Genomic DNA, 26,472 nt, shown 5'->3' with positions numbered 1-26,472 from the left:
CGCTATATTTCAGGCCCAAACCTATGTTCCATATGGCAGGTATGTAAAGACAAGCGACGATTCTAAGCAAACTAACGATCGAAAAGAATGTAGAGTGTGTTCAAGGTTCGCTAGCAAATATGCCCGTCCGGTCACTCTTTGAAAATGACTCCGTCGTGCATCTTTACGACGGTTAAAACACATAAAACATTCGAATGTAAGAAATAAAGTACGTGGACTGCGAAAGGTGTGCCTTTTTATTATCTCCTATGCCGGGCAGTTTTTATCGGGCACCTGTTTTCCGACTTTTCCATATTTGCAAATATTTAGAGCGTGCGGTTGATGATTTGAACCCAAAACATGCATCTTTGCACATATTCGTGAGCAGAAAGAATAAAGCAGTACTTATTTATTGCAAATCGGACTATATTACGTGGCTTCCAATTTATTTTGATCGCCTGCATGCACAACGAGTTACTTATTCAGTGTTACTGCGTAGTTCTTGCCGTCTCTCTTGGTTTTCCACATGTCCTTCGTTCGTTTGACACGTATATCCCGCATGGTGGAAAGCGCCGACGCCGTGTTCGCGCTAACAGTGTCCGACAGTGCACATAAATACATGTACGAAGCGGTTTTAGCACCGTTTTTCATGCCACGAATTTCACATAAAAACGCCGTAACTGACCAATTATTTCATCTGCGTGACTGAGAAATGTTCCAATGTGCCAGTACGTACGGAATATTCGTGATATTTGCTCTTATAATCGAGCACAGCGAGAAAATGCACTCGCTTTTTCCCATAGAAAAGCATTACCGGAAGTCAATTTCAGACTGGTTGCTGTCTGCTTCAATTTGCAGCAGCACACTAGCGCCAGTTGAACCTCTAGCGTACATTATAATAACTCTATGACAGAACAACGGAATCACAAGACGTCTCCGCTGGCTTTCTGTTTCTCTTTGGTTACTACTTCAACGTCCTCCATTAAAAATAATTATTTTCACGTCCGCGACGTCCGTGACGTCACTTGTGCACTACGATAGATGGATGCAATGCGTGGTAATGATCGGACGGTAGCTTGCGCTGCCTAGTGTAGAAACATTTGAATTGTCCGGATTTGTTTTCCGGTGGCTTCGTAACATCCGATCGTACGGTTCATTCATCTCTATATTTTTGACGTTTTCCTTTTCAAAGACCACGCAAGATGATTAAAGTGCCCCCTTTTATCTTGCTTTCATTGGCACCTACCAAATGTATATGGCGACGTGCTGTCGTGCTTGACTTGGATTGGATTGGCGCGTTCCACAGCGCTTTCGGTTCGTGTTTCTGCTTCTCTGCTGTTTCCCTCCCGCAGCACGCGCCAACGTTGCACGCGCTGCAAGAAACATGATTTATTTTGTGTACTTCATTTACGTATTCTAAAAACGTTGTTCGAAGTAAACTTCCCAATTCCAAGCATCCATACAGTTCTGGACTGGCTACGGGCTACCTTGGACGACTTTCTGCCCGTCCTTGTCCTTCAAGCATCACATGACGAAGCAGTTTTCCTTTCGATATGCCCTGTCTAGCCCTGCCCTCAGAGTGATAAAGGCGATCGTCCGGTCGCACATTGGGCCAGACGCTATGCCAGCTGCACAGTAGCCCTACTTCGTTCCTACATTCCTGCTCCTCGTTTCTGTGGCACCCACCCACTTCCCACGGAAGGCACTCGTATGCACCTCTTTTAGTAGGCCTTCACTGGTGTTCGCCACCACCCTTTTGTTTGTTCCGTGATTGCTAAATTAAAGTGGAGAAGCGCCATGGACCGCAAGCCAGAAATGTCTTTGGTGGCACAGTACGATGACCTGTTCCGCTTGGTACAAGAATCCGTCCGAGGAAGCGACATTACTTTGGGTGAGCAACGCATTTCGTATGCGTGTCCGCGTGTGCGTCTTGCAGATATCGATGGCAGCTAAGATTATTTCCATTTTCTTGTGTTACAGAGTTCTTAAATTTTGTCAAAAACCAGGAGTTCTGCAGGCAGCGGTGGCATGCAGCAGAACTGAGGGTTAAAAAACTGGAGGACGAAAACAAGGAGCTGGCTTTGACCAAAGCTCACTTGGAAGCAAAGCTGCTGCATCTAAGGTGAACAGTAACAGTAGTCTATTTGACAACTTTTCTTGACTTGAAACGTTTTCTCACAGTTTTTCGATCTTCTTTTCTTTAGAGGGACTCTTGAACACGAAGTTTCAAGGAGGGAACGATGCGAGCAAAAGTTATCTATGCAGGTACCAGAACGGTTAAGTTTAAATGACTATTTCATTTCTAGCTGTTTATATTTATGATTTTTTTTTTTTGAGAGAGAGGAGAGAGGGGGAAAGCTAACAGTTTTTTTTTCTCCACTTTAACTCGAGGAAATAAAACTAAAAGGATTAGGCTCCTTTAAAAAAGAAAACTAAATATATTTTTTTCGATTTCAGCAACACAGGTTCAACCTCATTCGCCAGTGTGTCTTGAACACAGATGACCAACGCGTGGGCCAAGCTAAGACAGTCAAGTCAAGCCTTCATGACTTGATTAATCTGGATGAAGACGCTCCCGTCTGGTAGACATTTTTGTGACTTAATTTAATACTGTGTGCCACAGCTTCCAGCGAATTGGCGGCTCACTGTTTCCTCTAGCTTTTTAGCTATACGACAGGAGCTACCACATAGGCACGTGCATATCTTCTGGTCACAGTCCCCTTAGCAGAATCCACAAACAAGGAATTTTAATTAGGGGTGTCGCGAGCCGGTTGAGGTTCGAGTTCGACAAAGGTTCGACTCTGGTTCGACTGCTATGCGCATGCGCGACAGGCGGGCCAGTTGGCATCTGATTGGATGGTGATGGCTAAGGGATGAATTAAGGGCAGCACTGATTGGTTATTTCAGTTAATACAGTATAAAAAATTAAGTAATTTTAGAATTAGCTTCTTTTAATTGCTACTGTTCAGAAAATTAAAATAACCCTTTGCATAAAGAAAAATTGTCCAAACCTAGACATGCTTGTATCAAGGTCTCGCCACACTGTCTACAAAGTCGAGCCGGTCGAATCTGATCAAAAGTTCGAAGGTTTTCGAACCAGTTCGAAGCAGTCGAACCCCAAAAGTTCGACCTCAAAATCCGGTTCAACAAAAGTTTGCGACTCCCCTAATTTTAATCAGTTTTAGTCCATGACCCGATCCTGCTGTTCACATATTGATGCATGTAAGTGCTACATTTGAATGTATGTAGCCTCGCTCACTGCATGCCATACTGTATGTCCCTCTCCCCTGATTTAAAGACTGGCCACCAAGCAATAATGCAGAGACTTCAGAATTTTTAAGAGTAACCATAAAAGATCAACAGCATTTTTTAGAGCGCAGCTTAGGTGGCCATTTCCGGGTTGAGCGGCATCGCCGTTGGCGTAACCACGCATTGCATAATGGGACGTTTTCCATGACTCCATGTGTAACGTCGCATAAGTCACGTGCGACGTCACCCCCCGTGCGACGTCACCCTCGTGACGTCGCACGGGTGTATTCTCCCCTCCTCCTCCTCAGGAGCTGCACTCTAATTCGGCATTACAGAGAATTGTAAACATCTGTAATTTCTTTTTCTTGGAAAACAATATTTATCGCAGAGAGACAGAAAGGATTAGTGTATAGCCCCTTTGTTTCAGTTGCAGCTAGAAGTTCACCTTGCACATTTATTTTAATTTTTCACGCACTTCAAAACTCCCCCCCCCCCCTCCCCTTTTTGTGTGGCCATACATGTTGCCAGGGGCCACAACACGACGGACAAATCCGTTGGATCTGTGCTGTCGCCCTCTGGATCGGAATTCGATGACACCACTGAAGACGCCGAGAATGGGGGATGGTGTCGTCCAAAGAGGTCTCCTTCAACGTCTTCACCTGCCCTGACCACTTGCCCGCAACATAATGGCGTTGTACGCAACTGTCCACCAGTGACCGAAGTTGGAGGCGGCGGTTTGTCCGGGGGCACGTTCCAGACCGAGGTATTGCACTGCTTTTACGCTTTACTCGCGGGCTTCTGACGAGATACCCAATGTTACCACTGTCATCTTGTGGACAGTTCCAGATGTCCCTTCCGAAGCATAGAGGTCCCATTGTAATCTTCTGGGAGGGGTGGACTGCGAGGCTTTGCAGTCGGAATGCCATAACTCGTTTCTACCTGTGGTATTGTTTTCTTTGGACAGGGAGACTGATAAATCCTGATGCTTTGCATCTCATATTCAACCTATGACAGTAGGCAAGATTTGAAACTGAACATTCGAGAGAAATCTCTGGTTGGGAAACACAATTAAAATATGGCAACCAACCAACCAAGTCCTAAACATGTAGGAGCCCTACGTTTCCATCAGACTTGGTTCTTCGTTAGGGGCGACTGTGGCCATTGAGGAGCGGCGTTTTCGGTCTTCGTTTTCTTCTCTCAGGGATGTGGCGCATTTCTCGATCTTAGTCTTTCACGGATATGGCGAAGCCCGTTCACATACTGTTGGTAAAGCACCAAGGCCAATTTATGTTGCCTGGCGTTGTTTGAATGTGCCAGGACTCTATGAAAAGCCTATGTCGGTTGTTAGTCTCTGCGTCGATAATGCTGGTGTTGTCGAAATCAATTCGGTGGTCTTTGACTTCGCAGTGCTCAACGACTGCGCTGCGCTCGTGGTCGAGCTTGCGAACGTCGTTTTTGTGTTGGCGTATTCTTTCATTAAAGTTCTTTGTTGCCAACTTAAAGTTACCAACAGTGTATATGTGAACGGGCTTCGCCAAATCCGTGAAAGACTAAGATCGAGAAATGCGCCACATCCCTGAGAGAAGAAAAAGAAGACCGAAAACGCCGCTCCTCGACAGCCACAGTCGCCCCTGACAAGGAACCAAGTCGGTTCAAAACGTAGGGCTCCTACGTGTTTAGGACTTGGTTGGTTGCCATATTTTAATTATAGTAGGCAAGATACCCTCGGGTACTTCATCTCTGGCTTTTATTCCAGAGGCAACAACTTAAGCATGAAAGGAACATTTGAAACAGTGTGTATACATAGATAGCATCATCGCTATGCTGTTTAACAAAAATAACACCAACATGTTATACTTCGTTAGAAGTATCAATGCGAAGTATGCTTCATCAGCAGACCCAAAGTCTGATGTTTGTTTCATTATATTCTGAATGATCTTGCTAGATAAGCGAGGATTGATTCTGGCTAACTGCTTGCCCTAAGGTCCTAAGGGTGCAAAAAGTCAATCGACAGCCTTACAAGAAAATAATTGGGGATTGCAAGTTGCTGCTAGGCCAACTTAAAAGCATTACAAGATGCATAATGTAAAGATGACTGCAAAGTGCACGTCTTCTAGTCACGTCGGGGCAATAGCTAGGGTACTAAAGGGTATAGCCCTACTTCATCGTACCACAGCTACAGACTTGTGTTACCAACGGAAGGCCCGACTAAAACGAGAACAATTTGCTTGCAGAAGAGCATTGGAGACGCTCCCACCATTGCGAAGGCCCGCGTAGAACAACCGAGCAGCTGCGAGGTTTTTGCCACTACAGTGACCATGGTGGCTGGGAGCAAGGGCTATGTGGCGACCATGACCTCGAGGCTAGAGGGGGACCCTGCCATGCTCCCTCGCAATAAGGTCCGGCGAAGTCTGAGCAACCCTGCAGAGCCCACGGCGGCTCCACAGTCCAGGGCACCTCGTAGATCAGGTGGGTTTTGTGGAGTCGCTCGTTAAAAAGGGAATGTTGAAACTTGCCTTCTGTGAGCAGCTTTTGTGCTTCATGTCCCATCTTCTAGATGAGATGGTGCAAAGACTCTAAGCACTCCCCAGGTAAATATCGGACCGGAAGCAGGATACGAAAATCCAGCTCTGGCTGGACTGATTGGGTTTTAATACTGGGATGACTGCTGAAGAGCAGCCGGAGCCTACATTGGCCGACTTCGGGAGTTGTTCTATGGAGCAGGGGTCAGTGGCGGATCCAAGGGGGGGGCGGTGGGGGCGACCGCCCCCCCCCCCAAACACCTTGCCAGGCAACCCCCCCCCCCCCCCCCCCCCCCCCCCCCCGGGGTTCTTCGTCAGCTCGAAGAAAAAACGTAAGCAATTGACGCAGGATGCAGCTTGTACAACCAGGTGACCAATTGCTTTTCTTATCAACTGAGAAAGGAAGCAAATGCTCTGGGTACAGTGTAGTCTGGGTCTGAGCTTCTCCTGAAGACGCTCCGGACTTCCCCACGACCTTGGCTTAAACATAAGCCCGCTTTCGCCCTCGCCTCCATCCCTCACTGAGGATCAGCGCCGCAGCGCGGAATACAGAAAGAAGCCGACGAGCGCCAGAAGGGGGAGATGTTTCCTCTAATGGGCTTCATACTGCCTGCGGTACGACTTCTCATGGCGGGAAGCTAATAAAAGAAAGATAAACAGTAGGAGCACTGTAAAGGCTGGAGGCTGCTTACACGGGGTCCTCAAGCCGACGCCGTGGGCATTTATTTGTATACAATGCCGTTTCAACTTAGGGTGGCGGGACATATTTTAGGAAAGGCGCCCACTACTTCTTGTCTCCCCTTGGCGCCGTCTTTACTTTTCGAGTTAAACGCGGCTTCTGTGTATTGACGGCAGAGCTTTCGCGCAGCTTTGCAGGAGCGAATATGTGTGTATCGAACGGAACAGAGGCGGGGCTTGCTGGTTTCCAACTGCGGCTTCGAATTCCCTACCTAGGGACTTGGGGCAAACGAGCCCTTTCAAAGATGCGACTATACATAAATTAAATAGACAGTGCTTGTGCCCGTTCGAGTGAACACCGACTCCCAAACATCCATGCTGCTGTCGTGATCGGCCTTCAATCCAGTTGAGATTCGCCGACCGGACAACCGTTCTGCCCCATCATATCTCTGCACCTGTCCTCTCGACCTTGACGAATGAGCTAACTACCCAGAAACAAGTGTTCCTTTCGTACAGAAAATATCCAGACAAAGTGCAATTGAATATAATTTAGAAGGATCCATTGCTGGTTTAAGGTCTTGTCTAAGTTTAAAAGTTTTAGTTGCCGAACTGCAACATGCTTTCAAAAATATTCAAATATTATTCGCTTTCGTTCTCTCGAGTTGCATCCAGAACACGTGAAAACACGAGTTTGGGTTGGCAATGCCGCATGTGCTGCGCTCTGGACATTCCAAATATACGGCGAACAACCGACGAACTTGCCTGGCAGCGTTCGTTTCGCTCGCTGCGTCAACAGTGTTTTGACGCCGCGACCAGCGTCGAAGCCGCCGGGCCATTTTTGTCGCTTGTTTGCAACGTACTTGCTCCATTGATTTAAGCCGCTCTTCCCGTTGCCGCAGCAGTTGAGCACTAGCTCCAACCAGAATGTCTGCCAAGGCAATGTCTTTAAGCTGCCCTAAATCGACTGCTCACGTAGTGTCGGTCTGAAACCCATGTTTCAGAAAGGATAGTGTCACCACAATTTTCGAGATCAGTGGTTCTTAGCCATGGATGTGTCGGGGACCCCTTACGGACCGCTGGCAGTGAGGGGGGGACCCCTTCCAGCCGGGGGGGGGGAGGACGTTAGTAAGTTAACACATCTGGAGCATGAAACAGGTGCCTTTTATTGCTACGTAGCAGAAAAACATAAAACAAAGGTGCCACATCACTTCATTTTGGTCAGTTGATCAAAATGTGCCAACTAAAAAACAAATTTTTTTTGTTGAGGGTCTTGCGGACCCCAGAAGTAGCTTTGCGGACCCCCTGGGGTCCGCGGATCCCCATTTGTGAACTACTGTTCTAGATACTTACCTCTAGCGTGGTCACCCGAAAGGTTTTAATTCAAAGAGTTCGTCCACAACAGTTAAACTGATGCAAAAGCTCTCAAGATCCATATTATGTTATCAGAGTTTAGTAAAAACGATAACTCCACAAAAAATGTAAACACTCCCCCCCGCCCCCCCTGCCGTTTTACACCGAGAAACCGCCCCCCCCTAAAATGGAGGTCTGGATCCGCCCCTGGCAGGGGTTCTCACTTTTTGATCTGAAGGAACCGATTCCTGTCTCTAATGGCAAGCAAGGAACCCTTTCCAGTCTTGGCACTAATGCGGTGCAGAAGCTTACGGACGACAATAATGCAGATTAGTAGTGTTTGGCTCGTAGTACTAGTGCACCAACAAGTGGCTCATATCTGCAAAAATGGACCTCAATCTGGAAACTCGCTTTACTTGGGGGCAGGGACAGCCGAGGAAATTTAAGAATTCGGATGGCCCACGAAGGTAGCCTCGGGAATGCCCACTTGGAGAACCCTCACTATAGAGCGTAGCTCTCTCATACGGTGTTACGATGCAAACTCTACACCGATCCCACTCGTGCAACTTCCCGTGACGGCGGGTGTTTAATCTGAACGCTCTCAGTGGACGACAGTACGGTGGAGGCGCAAGCGGGCTTTGTCGCCGCCCTGGACGAGCTCGGTCCCCTGAGACGCAGCACCCCGGTCCGGCCAGAGGGGCACGGGGTCCACGCCTTCGCCAGCAGGACCATGCTGCGCCCGGAGAAGTGCGGCGTGTGCGGCAAGCGCATCCCTTTCTACAAGGCCGTGTCCAAGTGTGCCAACTGCCCCGCCGTCTGCCACCCCCAGTGCCAGCCCTTTGTGAGAAGCTTGCCGAGCCGCTTTTTAGCCTACATTTTTTTCAATCGTTGCTCAAGATTTTACAAATGAATGAGAATGCCAGGGAAGTCTTTTACATGTGCGAGCTTCCTAACTTCAATAACGTCACTGTGCCTCGCGGCCCTTGAGCATGCAAGTGCAGCCAAAGAGTGGCAAAGGCGCAAGTTGCGAAGACCGGGCGTCTAAGGGAGACGCCCCGTCGTTCTCGTCGTCAACTGTAGACGTCATTTCGGAATACCTTTGCGTAGTGACATCGCTACTACCAGCTTATTCTGGATGTTTAAATTAACAAGAAACATTCTTGGGCTAAGTGTTCGGCATTTCGCAAAGCCTGGATAAAAGCATGGCCGCGGACTGACTGAGGTGCTTGACGCTGATTGGTTGATGAGGAGGTTGTGTGACCAGCGGTGCAGTGAGGAGGAAAGGCAGGCAAGGTGGGAGAGGTGGAGTGAGTGAGAAGGTTGAAGTGCAACGCACTCATCTGGCTGAAGATGCTAGATGTGCTGCTGAATGATGATACGACGTATAAGCATTTATGATGCTAGAATGCTTTACATAAGCAAAACAATTGCCTAGCAATTTGCCACACTTTTTTTCACACAAAAAGCAAAATAGTGAAATAGAATGACTCGCATCTACGTATCGTGGCAGATGGAGCTCGCAGCTTCGCTGCTCTTGAAGAGGCCATTTCATTGGTGACATGCTATAGCTATACACGTTTAGAGGACCTGGAAGATGCTTCCAGCTTGACCCGATACAGCTTTTTTCTGTTTTTAAAACTGCTTCAGAGCTGAGATCAGGCCGGGTGGCAGTGCATCAGGAATGTACTGCATTGCAGATAGTTCACTATGTGTAATCTCCAAACCACAGTAATGTTGATCCCCTGCTCTTTAGTTTTGCCCCTGCTGCTTTACGCATCATCCACTGTGCGTAGTTTGAATTGTGGTGTGACATCGCTCCTCTCCAGTTTTTTTCTCACTGTGTTACAAGTAGTCTGTTGCGCATAGTCTCCGAATCATGGTAACGTTGTCTGCTCTCCTTGTTCCCGCAAGGTCAAGCAGGCCTGCGTGCTGGAGCCCGTGGCCCGTCCCAGGTCGGCGGGAAGGGGTCTGATCTCTGACCACGTCCCTCTTGTGGCCCCCATGGTGCCGCCACTGCTGGCCCACTGCCTGCCCGAAGTGGAGCGGCGGGCGGGAGGGTCCCCGGACGGACTCTATGGCGCAACTGCACCCAGGGAACAAGTGGAAGCGCTCGTGGAACAGTTCCTTCAGGGGAAGGACACACCCAATCTGGTGCAGACTGCTGTTTCTCAAATTTTGAACATTTAAAAGTTTGTGGCGTGATCCAGGGTTTTTTTAGAGCGCAGCTCTTCGGTGCCAGATTCCGGCTTGAGTGGCATTGCCGTCAGCATAACCGTGCGTTGCATTATGGGACATTCCCCATAATGACATCACGAGTGACATCACAAGAGTCACAATGGGCACTTGTGAATGTCACAACCAGTTATGGGCACATTACCAGTAAAAAGTAACAGTGTTACAGTTACAGTTGCCTAGGGGGAAAAAGTAACTCTGTTATTGTTACAGTTAACCAGTTTCAAAAAGTAACGTACTACAGTTACACTTATTGCAAAAATAGTAACGTCGTTACTTCCTCATTACAGTAGGAAAATTGGATACAAGGAATCGCAAACCAAAACTTTTATTTTATTTGTTACACTATAGTGAGAAAAAAGGTAAACCGAGATATTAGAAAAATTTAAACCCAAAGGGTGTTTCTTTTTTTTTTTTTGAGTCATTCGCCATTTCAGCATTTTGGTGTGCAAATTTATTTGCAATAATTGCTATAACTAAGGTTTAGAGTTTTCGGTTTAAACAGATAAAAATCTATAAAAGTAAGCCAAATCATTTTTCGGAAATTCGGTTTTAACGAAAAAAAGATCAGTTTGTAAGTTTGGCGTTTTCGATTTAAACCGATAAAACCATGTCTAATCCGTTTTTTTTAATTTGGTTTTAACCGAAAAAGGTCAGTTTTTTAGGGCCGCGTCGAGGTGGGTCGGGGAGGGGGGGAGAGAGGGAGAGGGTTTTGCAAGGTTCGACATTGTTCGAGGTCTTCGTGATTGCCCTCTTCCAGGGTTCAACATGCAACAAAAGAGGTCTTGAAATCGTCTTCGAGGTACATCTGCGTCCTTTCTGTGATCGGGCTTAGTGTGTCAAGGTCTTGGTTCTCAAAAAAGAAGTTTGGATGTGGGCTAGTATAGTATTTTTCGCTTCATGCACTTCAGCGGACATTGAGGAAAGCCGTTAATGCCTTTCTTAACAGCCTCTCTCAAACTTTCTTGTGGTTGAAAACATAAATACAATGTTTTTTTTGCCATTTGGCTGGGCCTGTACGGTCATCACCTCAGACGGTCACGCCGTCGGAATGGGAAGGAAAAAGAATCGTGCTGAAGATTATGCTCGCGAATTGCGCAATTTTGAGGTGTCTCCTGACGGACGTTGTAGCGAAGACCACGTATGTAAATGTGCCGTTATAATTTGAGTGATCACAAATATCACAGCTACAAGGATCATCTGATCCGGTGTCCGATGATGTTTCTTTCATATTCACTGAAAAAAAAAAACGGTAAAGTTTTTTTGCGAATAAATATACACCGAAAACAAAATGAAAATTGAATTTTAAAATAAACACCGAAAAAAGTACGCAGACTTTTGAAAAAATAAAAACTGAAGACGCGAAACCCTAGTTATAACCTAGAATCAACCGTTTTACCAAAATCATCGGCCCGCGTTAGTGAACGTTTTGGTTTATATTTCGCTCCGAAACGAATGAGGACAAAGATAGCCACCTTATGAGATATACTCGGAAGCAGGCCTAAACATAGCAGGTCAAACAGCTTCGAAAGAATAAAGGGGGAAAGGAGACAATTAACTTCTGGTACTTTACGAGTGTATGACGACCACCGCGACGTCTGTCCGAAACGCCAACTGTAGGAGTCGTGTTCACTCGAGCGCCTCTGAAGAGAATAAGTGAGTTGCACAAGCACCGGCTTTCTGCACAATATGGAGACAGCTTCCTTGAAAACTTATAGGGATGAGGAAACGGCGAACGGCTGGGTGTAAAAACGACAGCACGGACATATCCCGGACACAGCCCAGATGGAATACTGGGAGACATATCTCACGACCATTGACACCCGCAGATGGTCCCCACGAAAGAAGAGTGAGCTATTAGCCAAAGTCGGTGAAACACATTGTTTGCCGCCCCTACCACCGCAGGCGCCGCTTCCTTTATCTCTGTTTCGTGCTAACTCGTCCGTCGTCCATTCTCGGTCGTGGGCTGAACCAGGCAATTTTTTGTTTGTTTAATGCATGACCACGCTTCTTCTTGTTATATTTTTTTTTGTTAGCGAGGAGTTTGGAGAAAAATACATCAAGATGGCAATTTCTCCATGTCCGCGGCAGTGGGTTCTAATTCATATAGTAAAAAAAAAGTAACTGTAACGGCCTAAACAGTTACAGTTACCCAATAAAAAAGTGACAGTGCTACAGTTACAAGTTACCAGTATTAAAGAGTAACACGTTACTGGTAAAAGTTATCAAAAAAGTAACTAGTTACCGGTAACGAGTTACTAATAGTAACTAGTTATTGCCCAAGACTGGTCACAACCTTCACGAGTGCCATCGTGAGGGGGGAGGAGGATGGATAAGGGGAGGGGCACACCCTCCTCTCCATACCTTCCCCTCCTCCTCCTCAAGAACTGCGCTCTAGTTAGCCGTTCCAGAAAGTTGTAAATGTTTTTTTTTAGATTTTACATTGTTTTTTTTTCCCTTGCTGAAATGTTTAGTGATGCTACTATTCGTGCATATACTGTGTGAAATGGATGTTAAATAGGTGTGTGTTGGCTTGCTATGCTTCTACATTCACATGCATTGTGCTCTTCTCTGGAGATTTGTGAATATAATTGTAGGTAGTCTTTTTTTTTTTTTTTTCACTGTTTTAATATATATAAAAGTTATCCTGTTTCTGTCCCTGCATTATAGTTAAATTCTCGCTTGGGTTTTCTTGGACCTTGTGCAAACAATCAAAACATTTCAGTGTGCATTTTTTTCAGGATATTTTTAATGATGAGGCTGGCACCGATAAGAATGTATACTACATACAAATCTAACATTTCATTTCACAGAAAAACAATTGCAAGCAGACAGTATGAGAGCTGCTTCCTGCCCAGATGTTTATGCCCACTCATTCTTTTCTTTAGCTATACACAAATGGAATGGTCTCGACCAGAAAATTGTCAATGCAACCTCCGCACTGTTCTTTTCGGTTTCACAAGGTGCTTGTTGTTAATCTAGTACCGTATGTGGTCGATATAGCTATTTGTACAGTATATACTGTAAAACCCTTTGTTTTTGCAATTCGGTCCGTGCCGTTAAAGCTTTTGGATTTTTCAATTCGCGAAATTTGCGAAAATTAAGGGCTCGCCAGAAATTTCCAAAAGTTGTCCAACACTGTGTTCTGTTGAGACAGGTTGTTACAATTTACAGCTGTATTTATTTCAAACAGGCTGCCTGTGAACTGGCCGTGGTGTGCGGAGCTGTGATGAACTTTCTCGGTTCCCTGAAGGAGACCCTGGTTACCAAGTCTCTCTGGAAAAGCTTTGTCAAAGCAAGCGGTCAGTGGCCCTATGCGCTTAAATTATTATTGACCAGTCGGGGAGGAAGGGCTCTCGAGAAATAGTGCTTGGGATAAGCGTCAATTGTTTGTTTTCTGTTGGTGCAGTGTGTCTGCCTCTGCGGTCGTTGCCATCAACATAATGAAGGGTCGATGAGGGCCGAAAAACGGCAATGTTTTGCAAAAAAAAAAAGTTGATTTTTGGTTTTGTGGTGTTCTATTATTCTTGAATCATTGTTTGACGTATAAAAAGAATTAGTGCCGGTTATGACCACGAAATTAGTCAAATACACATTTGAAGACCTCCACCCAGAAAGGCAAGGTTTCGAGTAGGCCCAGCCGTCTCCTCTCCATTGCAGTCTTCTGTAGCTTCAATTTCTCGCAGGAATTTATAAACAAAATATCATTTTCCATGCCACGAAACAATATAGCTACACATCTATGGTAACATTTGAACAAGTTTTTTTTGTGCGTGTAATTTTGGGGCATCTTTACAGCTTGCGCACAAGAATTTCTTTTTTTAATATTGTCTTATCACAACCACATTTGGCAAGCACATACCTTAGAATATTTAGAATGAATCTACATAGGTTTGGTTAGAATGTTTATTTTTCATAATTATGAAAAGTTATTGAAACGCTTGTTAACCCCTTGAAATTGCATGTTTGCTATTTTTAATTATTTGAAAATGAAAGTGTCATACGCATTATTTTTTGTTGTTCACTGCGCTCTATGGTTTAAAAAAAGTGAATTAGTTAATTTTACAAGGCTTTTTTAAGTGTGTTGCCACGCCTTCAATGTGCACAAGAATGTGGTCTTCTCTTCACATACTTTCATCAAGAGCCCAAAGAGCAAGCTGTACCAAATTTCAACACCAGATTTATAAAGGGAAGATTTAGCACCATAAACAAACATTGCATTTCAATATTGTAAATAATTAAAAAAAATAATGTCCCCTTAAGCAAAATTGCAGCATGCAGTACAAAATTTTGTGCGCGTCTTCAGCTCGCCTATCCACAGTGGTCGTCGTCAGCTCAGGCTGAGCCGATAACTCGACAACACATATTCTGAAATCCAACTTCGTGCCACATAATTAATTTCATTGGTCAAACTTTCCATTTCCTCGACTCTTAAACGTGCGATAGGGGCAACTGGGACATGGATTCGTTGATCTGTCTGGTGACCAGCCCTTCTTGCTGGTCTTTCGTCTCCCATTTGATGTGTCTGACAAGGATCACGGGCTTGCAGGGTGCGAGGATCCGGCGGAGCGCCTGTGGCAGGCAGTGCACCTCGTTGGGCAGCTTCCTCGTCCCAACCGCGACACCCTGTCGCTGCTCCTGAGGCACCTCCAGCAACTGGGGAAGCGACAAGGTGCAGCGGGGGACCTAGTGGCCACGTTCGGCCCCTGCCTTGTGGGCTTCTCCGTGGACAACCCCAGCCCCCAGCTCGAGCTCCAAGAGATCCCCATGCAAGTTGCGGTAAGCCGTTTGCAGGCAGATCATCGGCATCCGGAACACTAAGGTGGTGTTAAAGGACACATGAAGAGGAAAAATAGTTTTTTAAACAGCCTAGATGGAAAAAGAATGCTATAAAGCGTGGTACACCTGCACGCTGTCGTGCGGCATCGCTGCCGCATGCTGAGCGTGGTGCGCCGCCGTTCCAAAGCATTTCTTCACACCGCCGCCGAAGCCGCGCAAGTTTGTCTGCTCCGGGGCACGGCCGCCGTCATCCGACCAGCGCACAGGTCTATCGCGTCTGCTTGCGCTCTTTAGGAGCTTCCTTTGGGCTCTAAAAGTTACCTTTTAATCTTCGTTTCTTGTTGCACTTGAAACAGAGATTAATAAGGTACTTTTAGAGACCATTGGAAGATTCCGAAAGAGCACAAGTACCAGGTGACAAATAGCGGCCAGTCACGTGACAAATAACTGCCACTTTTCCGCGGCGCCCGCGGGCGCCAACTAGAAATTTGTGTGATAAATATAGCTCTAAAATTTTTTTATTTTTTATTGTAAATTCATTTTATGACTTCCTTTTCCCAGCCCGGCTGTTTTAAAAAAATGTATTTTTCCTTTGCATGTGTCCTTTAAGCAGGCCCATCAGTTGTCTTGCGTTCGTGGAGCATGCTACGTAACTGCGATTGGCTCTAAAAGTATATCCAGAGTGCAACACACCCAATACACCCTTGACGAAATTTGAAAAACGCCCGCACGAAGTTCCGTACGCTGCTTGCCACCACAGCATCTACCGCATTGAAGAGAGCAAGAGGGTACCGTAGATGCTCGCCTGCCCTGGCCCACTCTCTGCAAAGGTTGCCTCTGGCGTCTGCTAGGGCCAGTTGTACATGGCATTCCCAGCGTATACCTTTTGGCGCTGCACGCTTCGCAAAAGGCCTATTATTGTTTGCCTCTTAACAGGTGCTTTCATCTACGTCCTTCGACAGTGCTGGTCGCGGTTGTGAAGTTGCACTCTTTGTGCGCCTTCTTGCAACTTGCAGTCGCTGAACTGTTTCTAAAGACAGGATTGAACGTGCAGACCTTTTCCTTCTCCTACACTGCAGACGCGGTGGAGGAGGTGTACACGGCGCATCGCCGTTATACTTCGTCTAGCCCTAAGTTGGAACTGCGGTAGAAGCACCTGTGCTCCTGTTTCGCCACATAATTGCACTCCCGCCCATATCCATGTGCAGAGGTCAGGGTCACGTGACAAAAGGGAGGCGTCCGATTGGTCCAGCGGGCACGTAGCTCCCACCGCAGTCTCGGCTGGTGGTGCAATTGAGCGATTGTTGGATTTTGCTGTTTGTCTCCCTGGATCAAAGGACTGTTGCAAAAGCTACTAGTGTGCTACAAAGTACCCAATTGGGGCACTAACCTAAGCATTATAATACGATGCCCGGCAATGCCCCTTCGAAGTGCTAATATGTGAAAAGGTGCCAATGCCGCGTTCACGCTGAAGGAGCCGTACAGTGTACAGTCGCAGACGATATGAAAAAGCCTGTGAGGGCGTGGTTCCCGAGACCTCGAGTGCTAGCTAAAGGAAAGAAAGCAGAGTTTTCATCGAGGGAGGTGGTCTCCAAAACTTTTGGCTAATGGGCTGGATTAGGGTTTGTCAGTCTTTAGGGCCGAGGAAAAAAGAATATGCATAAAAGAGGAAGAACTAGATAAATAAATCTAGATAAGCATTTAAATGCAGAAACAAATATTAGAGTAAGTATTAAAAAATCCTAAGGTGGATGAATACATATACTTCAATTTGAAATTTAATATTTAGCGAATTATGACAGTACTCAACAATTGTGACCGAGAAAACTTGCCAGGCATAAATCGGGGTGCTTGGGAACTTTGGCATATTTGCCCAGTGCAAAAGAGTAACGAGTGCTAAAACGAAGGTTGACAATATGCAGCAGATTGTGACAGAGGACACCAAGCACAATGCGTGTGAGAACGCAAAGGAATTTTAACATCTTTGCAAAGACACAAAGCAGGGAGCTAAAAATGGTGTTGCCGGTGATGACAGTGTTCAACGAACACTACGGCGAGAGGGCCCACACTCCGATGCTGTTTCCCTCATTCTTTCTGCTATCTCCGTTTCCACGTTTAGAGTGTGTCGTGGCACCATTTCTTTACGTGCACTTCGTTTTGCGCCGACAGCTAGTGGGTCCGCTGGAAGCGGGCCGCGGACCGGGCTTCATTCCAATTGCCGCGGGCCGGTTGGAAGACTCCCACGAGCCGGGGTGTCGAGAACCCTGGTCGGGGATATTGTGCAAAGAAGCGGCATTTAAGCATGGTTAGATTTTACAAAACGATTGCCGAATTAACCCCGATTGTTGTAGCACTCGGTGATATAAAACAAGAACCGCTCATCGTCGCTTATTCCACAAACTCTTCTCTCAATTTGCCGACCCGGCTGGTTCAGCCACAATGAATTTTGCCCTTTGTCGTGGAGCACCTCTACCCAGTGCTGAAATCTGCATCAACTCGGCGACGGCTAGTTGAATGGGGAGCGACAAAAAAAGTTGAACAGGCGCCGAAGCCTCGATGTAAGCTTTCTTCCGATAGATATTTCCGAGAGTCTTGTAAGCCACGCGCTCGACCGGGATTTTTCGCATCGTTCGCGACTCTAGATCCTGGACAAAGTTAAACGTAACTAACCGCGTGGTAGCACTGTTCGTACTGCCACAGATTTACACTCGAGTGCATTGTCCCCAACTTCACATCTCCAGCAGTTACTCATCTCATGAGCTATAAGGTCTGGGCTGTCTAAACTTGAGAATTTTCGGTCTCTTCCAGGTGATGCGTTGCCTTTTGGAAGTATCGCCGGAATACTGGGACATAAATCTTGACCCCAGCAATGCTCTCCCTGCACCCAGGCCAGGTAGGGTCGTAGCACCGATTAATAAATGGAGCACTTGCGCGATATATTGGTCGATTGATCGATTCAATGCTGCAATAGGAAATTGATGCATTGGTAAATACATAGTCAGTTGCAGCCGTTAATGCCGATACTATCACACTTGCAGCAGTTAATGCCAATACTATCACACTTTTTCCTCAAATGAAGCAGCGGTCAACGATTCCAAAACTGTCGAGGCTATGCACTATGACCTATTGTTGCAAATGGCCTTTTTCAATTTAGTCCCCCTTTCCCACTCTCATCACTTCCGTGGAAAACACATCCAGATAAGCCCGATACTGTAGAGAATTAATCTTTTGTACCCTGAAGATTGGGTGCTTCTCTTTGCTGTCTTTGATTTTTGCTACAAAAAACTGTCGGTTGAGGTGATGCAGCCAGCGTCAATGACACTGTGAAACTGACTGTTCATGGAAGCGCTCATTTTCAGGCTTTGTTCTGCCAACGACCACAAGCAGGGAAAGCAACCGGTTCAACTTCAGGTAATGAAACATCTTCAGTTATAGCCAGTGTTGGGAAGTACTTTAGGTACATTGTACTTAAGGCACTACTTAAAGTACTGTAGATTTAGAAAATCTGTGCTTTAGTTTAAGTGTATTCTCATAGTATGTACCCATACTTTCCTTAAAAGTATTTTTTCTGGTCCTTTTTGAGGGAAATATATCTCCCGACTTCAAAGTACATTAGCGAAATTTCTCGGCAACATCTTTCAAGAACCATGAGCTCGCGTCCTTGGCTTTCCCAGTACTATACATATTTTCTAAGGTCAAGTATAAAAGTTCACCAACCTCGAACAAAAATGGCGTATCGTCATCTGAGGATAGGCTATCATCTTGAAAGGCATCGTATCTGGTACGTCATTCCTCTGAGTGAAGTAATGGTGCCTATAAGAGCGATACAAATAAGGGCCTTATAAGTTGATTCTGTTAAACGGTTTGTCAGCAAGGGTAAAACAACTACTCTGTGGCCATTTCGCTTTATTTTATGTTTGCTGCCATTCCCGAAAATAACTAATGCACTCTTGATTACCCTGGGTCAATGCATACCAATTCAAAAAATGCACTGTACAGGGGAATGAAAAGGCTCATGAAAAGTTTTGAAGTACATTGTATTTATAGTATGTTGTGCCCAGTGTACTTACTACTTTACTTAAAGAGACACCGACACCCCCAAACATTAATTTTTTTAATATTTTTGCACGGCGATTCATTATGGTGTCGGAAGACTACCCAATCAATATTTTGCTAAAGCGTCAAGTATATTTTTAATAATAAAGTCAAAAAATGAAACTGCTCAAAGCCAAAACTGGACTGGAGAGGAAAGAGAAATATAGAGGAGGAGAGAGGTAGTGGAAGTCACACTGTTGCGATACTTTTTTTCTTCCCAAACAACGCATTTGTAGCTTTTTAAGCCACAAAAAATGGGTATAGTATTTCTTCTCTATTTTTTCGATGATCTACGACTTTGATTATATTTGGTGGTTGTGTCTAAACCATAGAAAAACGGCACGCGGCCACGGAGAAGGGAGCGCGACTCAAACCAACCAGTTCTCGATCGGCTGTTTTCGGACGGAACGAAAACTGATTTCGATCCGCGAATTGTTTTCTGGGTAGTTGGGATCTCATATGTAATGTACATTGAAAACCTTGGCGGGCATAAATACCCTATCAGTGTCCCTTTAGAACAGCCTGGATGGAAACAAAATGCTGTAAAACAAATTCACGACGAAAAGAAATTTTTAGAGCTATGTACGATACGAGAATTTCTGTCAAGCAAGGTGTAATGGTTCTCCTTTCCACTTCTCTTGAGCCTCTGTGTCCGTGTGGAGGGAAGGTTAAGCCTCTTGCATTGGGTTCGCTGCTTGGCTGAAAAACGCTTGGAAGTGGCAAGCCTCATGCAACTTCCGCTCAACTAGGATGGCCAGGTTTGGCTACTTCGTGCCAAATTCGCTACTTTTTGAGGTTCATGGTTACTGAAAATTGAGGCTTGCTACTTTTAGGGGCGAAGCTCCTTAGGGTCTAGCCTTGTCCGTCCGGTGTCCGTGCTCACATCGATTGCCATCCCATCTGTCTTCTTAAAAAAAGAAAAAATGTTTGCGCAGTCGACAGGATTCAAACTTGTGCGGGGATACCCCAATGAATATCTAGTTCACCGCCTTAACCACTCTGCCATGACTGCGGGACGAGTAGGGGTGTCCGAGATGCGGTAGTAACTCAAGAGCTGGGGATGTCATAAATGAAACGTTGCATGTAGCCACTCAACGTCTATACAGGAGAGGGCGCTGTAGTCAAATGCGTATATCATCGCGTTAAACTTAGCACGCACTGGCTCAACGTTTATAGACGAGAAGGCGCTGCGGTCAAATGCTCAAATGCGTATATAACCTATGAACAAAATCAGTATAATACTACCTATGAACAAAATCGGTATCATCAGCACCACCAGACCTTTGCCCAATCAACATCATTCACCACGTGGAGATGCGGTCATTTTTTAATGCACATACCTTTTACTGCAATGAAGACCCTCAGTCTGAATCTGTGATGCCATGACAATTGCATGAACGTCTCGAGTGTTTTTAAGAATCTAAACATCAGTTGGCGGGATGTTGTTTGAGAACGGTGCATCATTGTTGGTGCCGCCCAAGCAGAAAAACGAAAGCATGTTATAGTAGCTTCAGCCACTTAAAGGGGCACTGACACCCCAATGGTCTATTTTTTTTTTTTTATTGTCTAAAACGACGGAGATTGTAGTCAGACACACAAAAAAACCGCATCGCAAAAATTTTTTTTCTTACGTGCAAAAAACCGCCTTTTTATTTTTGGCACATTCCTCTGCTGCTCCTCGCTTCTTTTGATTCATGACGTCAAAAATCATGAAATTTAGAAACTTAGTAGGCAACAGTTCTATTAACATTTAACGGCGATCGTAAAACATGTTTTTTAACGCAATTGCGAACGACGGCCCTTCTTTTTGAAATACCGAAAATCGGAGTCCGTTGTGGTGCCGCCTCCTGGATTTCTATCATCCCTTGGAAAACGGGCGAAACTGCTCAAAACAGTTTTTGTTTGGTCCGCCGGCGCTCGCTCCTTTCCTCCTTGCTTTGGGTCGCGATGGCAACAGCACGGAGTCGTGAAAGAAAGTGGACTCTCAGGACTCCACAATATTTGGCGTCAACGCACCGGTGAAGATCGCGCGGGAACTTCGAATTCGGCATCTGGAAGTTGTTTTTTTACTTCACAAATGCTGAATTCCCAAGTTTCGAATTTTGAGGGTAACGTCCCGGAATCGCTTTCAATCGTTTCGGATAATAAAAAAGAATGATTTTGATGTGTCAGTGCCCCTTTAAAGGGCTACTCCACCGATTTTTTCATTGTCTCCGATTTGCTTGAAATTTTGCTAAACTAACCAACAAACATCGGGAAAATAGTATCCCAAATATTAGGTCAAAATATTGTTTTTTCGCGAAGTTATTGAATTTACAGTTTTGGTCCTCACAATCTTTTTCAAGCTCCAAGTCTCTACTGGCAACAATGAAAAAGTGACGTCAGTGGAAGGCAGGGGTTCACTCTTTGGGCTGTAGATTTTGTTTTAAACTGATTCGAAGCAGTTTCATGGTGTCAAATGAATGCTTGGGAAGCTCGCTGCAGTACCCGCGCTCCAGCACGGAACAAATGATTGGCATATTCTATTTTTTGGCTGCTTGCTCGACTGGCAAGCCTGCCTGCCACTGACGTCACGGCCCTGAAAAACGCGCGTATATTTGAATGTTGGTTTTTGCATCATTTCCATTTGCCGATTTCGCATGAACTATTATGAATTTCGCGATCCTAAATAGCATACCGGAGAGAGTAAAGGCCGGCGAGTCAGAAAATATAGTTAGTTGAGGTAGCTCAAAAAATCGGTGGAGTACCCTTTTAAGCCATTCGCATAAAGCAAGCAGACACATGAAAGCAACGTGATCGGGGGTTTCCTCAGGAGGGAATTAATGTTGGAAGGGGAGGGAGGGAGGGAGGGAGGGAGGGAGGGAGGGAGGGAGGGAGGCAATTTCTTTTAACTGTATTAACTTTTTTCCTGCCGATTTTTTTTTTTGTGTGTGTGTGTGTTGGGGGGGGGGGGGGGGGGGGGTTAGACATGCATGCGGAGGGAGTGCCTGAGAGTTTCTGAGACTACATTCAACATGACAGATTAAACATTTAATGAATAATGCCTAACATCTTTTAAAAAAAAAGCGTAAAATCAACCAAAAAGCAACGTTGGAAAATATTAATCACGGTATCAATGCTGCGATACCGCAATGAATGCCAATAACCTATATTTGACTGAAGAAGAATGTACCAGTTTTCCACTATTTCGAAAAATCATCAGTGAAAGTAAAATCATTCTTTTTGCAATGCGAACCCATGTCGGACCAGGTTATCTCTGTGTAAAAAAAAGGGGCAATCAATTTTATTAAATTCTAGCCTGACACAAAAAAGATGACCATATGGATTAATCTCTGTACCACATTGACCAAAAGCTGCAAACAAAATTTTTAGGTATTTTTTAATTACACATATGCTTATAATTTAATTTTCTTGTTTGTTTGTAAACAAACATTTATAATTTCAGCTTTGGAGCAAACTTTTTCTTAATGTTATGGCAGACAACATTTAAACTTATGAAGAAAAACAGGGAAAAATGTAAAGCAGTAACTCGCAAGTATGCACAAATACTGGAAATAAAGTGGACCTTAGTCAAAACAAACAACAGTACACCACTGCACCAGTATGCACACGCCGACTTTGCGATTGAACCCAGACGATGCATGCGAACTGGGTCGCTCGCTACAAACTTTTTTCCCGACCAAGTGCGACCTCAGCCAGTGCTGCAATCCGTCTGAGCCAATCAAGCAGTTTCAAAAGCGTATCTCCACTAGGGATGCCGCAAATGTCCCGGAGTTCAAGTTAGAAAATTTAGAGCCTCTGTATGGTTCAAATTTGAAAAGTTTGCAACTTTAGAATCCTGCTGAGGTTCGAATTCTAATAATTCGAAAATGTCAAGATTTCTAAAAAAGTTTGAGATCGAAGATTTCAAATTTTTTGACAGATGGCTCGAAAAGTCTGTATAGTTAGATAAATATTGAGGTACTAAGTTCGAAAACTTTGCAAGTTTTGATTTTAAGTTTGACGTCTTTGAATTTCACAGACAAAAAAAGTTTTCATGAATTTGTCTAAAAGAAATTGCGAAATATGCTACAAATTTTACTGAAAACGTTGCCCATTTCTCTCATGCCATGAATGGTTGAACGGTTTATTGAAAAGCCCCGAGGCGGTTGGGTGAACCCTAATGGCAATCGGACCAAACATCGCCCGAATACAATGCTGCCATGAGACAACTAAATATATGGGAAACACACACACGCACATAAAGGCATCCAGGCTTCACGAAAAGTTTTAGTTGCTCCAAGCGTTTATTTTCGGTGGGACGACCCGCGGGATGGAGAAAACGCTGAACAGATAGGCAAAGCACTCGGCGCAAGTCAAGGTAAAGCAGAATGCAACCAGACTAAATTAGGGGACCACTCGGATCCCTAAATAAAATACAGCTGATAAGGTCCTGACCAGTTATCACGCAAATTGTATTGCCATTGCCTCGAAGTTCTTCAACAAATGGAGATATCGGCCGCTCTAAAATTCAGCCGGTTACTAATGATGATAAAGTGGGTGCCGATTCAGCGTTTTCTGTACCGCATCAGCGTCGCGCTCTGCGTGCGCCTTTCCTTGATTTGAGGAAATCTGGGGACTCAAGTTTGAAAACAATTAATGCTAAGAGAGACGCTCCCAGCGAAGCGCCTCAGTTGAATTTTAAGCCTGCACGTTGAAGATTTGTTGACCCAGGGATTACCTCGGGCAATGTCCAGAGTTGGGCGCGGGAAAGGCTCTGTGCAGAAGCCAAAAGAAAAAGAACCAAACACAGTTCTAAGCTGTGTTTGAGACCTTGTGTTCATCACTCCCTTCTCTTCCTAGTCTTGGGTTTTTTAGTCAAATATGTATTCGCCTTCGCATCAAGGGAAGGAGCCAAGGAGCTCAGCAGCGTGAAGGAGAGGCTATAAAAAGGCTGATGCTCTGCGCGCTCAAAAAGACCATTTTGCACTAAATATATATATATATTTTTTTTTTTGTTTAGTCGCAGATTTTTAAAGAAGGTTCTCTCACTAGCGGTGAGCGTTCCTCCCTTCCCCTCCTCCTCCTTCCCCCCCCCCCCCTCCCCCCGCCCTTTAGGAGGTGGGTAGGGAAATCACTGACCATAATAGAGTAGCACCTAGCAATCACCAGCGGTAGGGTGGTGTCCTCAGGACTGCTGCTGGGCTGAAACAAAATAGAAAAAAAAAGTTCTCTGACGTTTGCTCTGCGTTTGCTCCGTTCAGCCTGCCGCCTCTCCATAAAGTGCCTAAATAAACTTTCGGAACTGCAGCCAAAATAAAAACACGTAAATTACTATTGTTTACGTTTTCGCGCAGTTTGCGCCTGTTTGGCGACTACGAAAATAAAAACCTCGGCTCGATGGCTCGTTTTTTTTCTTTTTTTTTTTTTTTTTTTCGTCTCTTTTTCGAAGACCTGGCAACCCTGCGCTCAACTTCGGCGCGCGCCGAGTCGTTGTGCTGTTTTCGTAGTGCTGGTGGTAGCGGTGGTGGTAGGTGCGTCACTTACCGGTGACGCAGGCCTTCCTGCTGCTGTTGGCTTTGGCAAGAAAAGCGTTGGGATCGCCCCTGGCTTTAAAGACACGCGTTCGGTCCACTCGCTGCGTGGCTTGAAGGCGTCGGGGGCGAAGTGACGGGAGCACACCCGAACGCTCTTCTCGCTAGGCGTACGACCGATCGCCTCGAGCCAGGTAGCTCTCAAATGCTTGTCCTCCGGTACGCCATGACTACTGAAATTCTCGTAGTTGCGGTCACAAGGATTGCAGCCCTTCGTCGAGCAGCGGCGTCGCTTTGAGGGACACGACATGTTGGAAACAAACTGCGTCCCTTCGCACAGAAAATGGCGAAGCTTTTGTCGCTTTTGTTGTCGTGAGAGTGAAAACGGAAGCGACGGTTTTCTTATACTTGTTGTTTCTTAAACATCAAAATATTTTGTTAAAAAAAAAGTTATAAAAAAAGAAGAAAAAAACGAAATTTAATATTTAACTTTTAGAGCCCATAGAAAGCTTCAGAAAGAGCGCAAGCACCATGTGACTATAGGAGCCAGACACGTGACTGCTAGTTGCCACTTTTCCGCGGGGCACCGCAGGGCGCCAAATACAAATTCGTTTCGCGCCGTAAAGAAGCTTAAAAAACGTAAATTTATTAGATGTTCTTTTTTTTTTTTTTCCCCATCCAGGTTGTTTATTATTTTGTTAGCAGGTGTCTTTGAAAGTGCGTAACCTCTTTTTCTTTTTTTAGGTGAACTTTATTTAACACTAGTTGTAGCATTGGTTCAAAGCTCTCCAATATGCATTGCTCTATTCTGAAGGAACCATATGTATGAGTTGCTGGCAGTGGGGAAACAAACTGGTACTTCTCTCCTTCAGATTGGATTGCCGTCTGCATCATTTCTGCAGCATTCAAGTCTTGCTATCTCAGAGTCTTCAGCTCTATTTTAACAAGCCTCCCGTCACATTGTGATTAGTCCATTGATACCTCTCGGTAACGGGTCCACCGTCACCAAGAGAGTCTCGACAGTGTTGGGTGTGTGGGCGGCAGAAGATAGTCTAGGAATGAGACATTCAGGCCTCTTCAGTACTCGCTTGAATTTGTCAGAAAAGTCGGCATGGAACAAGAACTGGCAAATTTTCAGATTGTGAGCACTTAATTTAAAGTACTACGAAACCAATGTAAAATGTAATGCCAATAGTTTCAATCTTTGAAGAGAGAACCAGGACATTCCATTTCCCTGGGACAATTTAGTTGGCTTAGATCACTTGCTCAGCTTGTCTTCGTGGTGTCCTTTCAGGCGTCCCATGGCGTTTGCATTCTTGGAGGCCCTGCCAAAGAAGTAGGAGGACCGACCCTTTTATTTAGTGTTTGCTTTGCTTTATGTTATTTTGTTAGTTTAATTGGGCTCTGACCCACATGCTGTGACAGTATAACTGGTAAGACTATATATCTGATGATTGTTTGTTTGCTATATTAAAGATTTTATCAAAAAATGTTGGTGATTAAAAGATCCGACAGTATCACAGCGGTGCCGTTTACTTGAGCTTGTTCACAGAAGTGCTTTGCCATTAAGAGTGCCGAAAGTTGCAAACATCTTTCGAATGCATGCCACAAACTATGACACACAACAATTGACGTCATCTCGACCAAGCCCAGAAGCGTGCAGCACTTTCCCAGTAGTTTCTTGCTGTTGTTGGATGTGTGTAGATCGCAAAACGGAAAACCACATAATGGCATTACAGTGGACGAATAAGTGTCCAGAAATTTTGTGCAAGCGTGGTATTCATACCATTTTACTGATTAGCAGTTAATCTTACTATATTTGATGGGATTTATGGAGCATATGAGGCACGCATTCACAAAGATATCTGCATGCCCATGGCTATATCTAAAGTTCCTCTATAGGCTCCCTACTGGAGCCAGAATTTCCCAGTCTTTTCCACGTGCCACCATGCTGCTATTTGCCAAGATCCAATCACACGAGGAGCAGGGTCAAATACCGTGCAGGAAAGTAGACGTTGCACGCACCCTAGCGTACATTCCCCTGCTTCTGAGCGCACCACACGCCTCGAACGTTG

The 26,472-nt window shown here is 45.2% G+C and overlaps 2 protein-coding genes across 3 annotated transcripts in view; one reads left to right on the top strand and one right to left on the bottom strand.

Annotated features, from left to right (window-relative positions):
- LOC115324449 overlaps positions 1-24,803 on the bottom strand; it is a 48,109-nt gene extending 23,306 nt beyond the window's left edge. The window contains exons 1-2 of one of the 2 annotated variants that reach the window (XM_040222208.3): positions 24,411-24,803; positions 24,006-24,068 (exon numbers count right to left, since the gene is read on the bottom strand). In XM_040222208.3, the coding sequence (XP_040078142.1) occupies positions 24,006-24,068; positions 24,411-24,707 (360 nt within the window). In that variant the 5' untranslated portion in view covers positions 24,708-24,803. The remainder of the gene's footprint in view (positions 1-24,005; positions 24,069-24,410) is intronic. The other variant, XM_040222213.3, reaches the window with a different exon arrangement.
- On the top strand, positions 1,049-25,961 carry LOC8052322 (rac GTPase-activating protein 1). Its single transcript, XM_029985103.4, has 13 exons — positions 1,049-1,870; positions 1,960-2,101; positions 2,184-2,244; positions 2,437-2,561; positions 3,757-3,991; positions 5,463-5,697; positions 8,384-8,619; positions 9,690-9,929; positions 13,204-13,312; positions 14,560-14,789; positions 17,598-17,682; positions 18,149-18,200; positions 25,692-25,961. Exons 1-13 carry the CDS (start codon positions 1,777-1,779, stop codon positions 25,735-25,737), a joined length of 1,890 nt encoding a protein of 629 aa, XP_029840963.2. The 5' UTR covers positions 1,049-1,776; the 3' UTR covers positions 25,738-25,961.
- The last annotated feature ends 511 nt before the right edge of the window (positions 25,962-26,472 follow it).

The sequence above is a fragment of the Ixodes scapularis genome, unplaced genomic scaffold (genome assembly GCF_016920785.2).
Source record: "Ixodes scapularis isolate PalLabHiFi unplaced genomic scaffold, ASM1692078v2 PGA_scaffold3__209_contigs__length_174095766, whole genome shotgun sequence".
Lineage (NCBI taxonomy): Eukaryota > Metazoa > Arthropoda > Arachnida > Ixodida > Ixodidae > Ixodes > Ixodes scapularis.
Note: the sequence above shows the minus strand (reverse complement) of the source record. Positions and strands in the feature narration are given on the sequence as shown.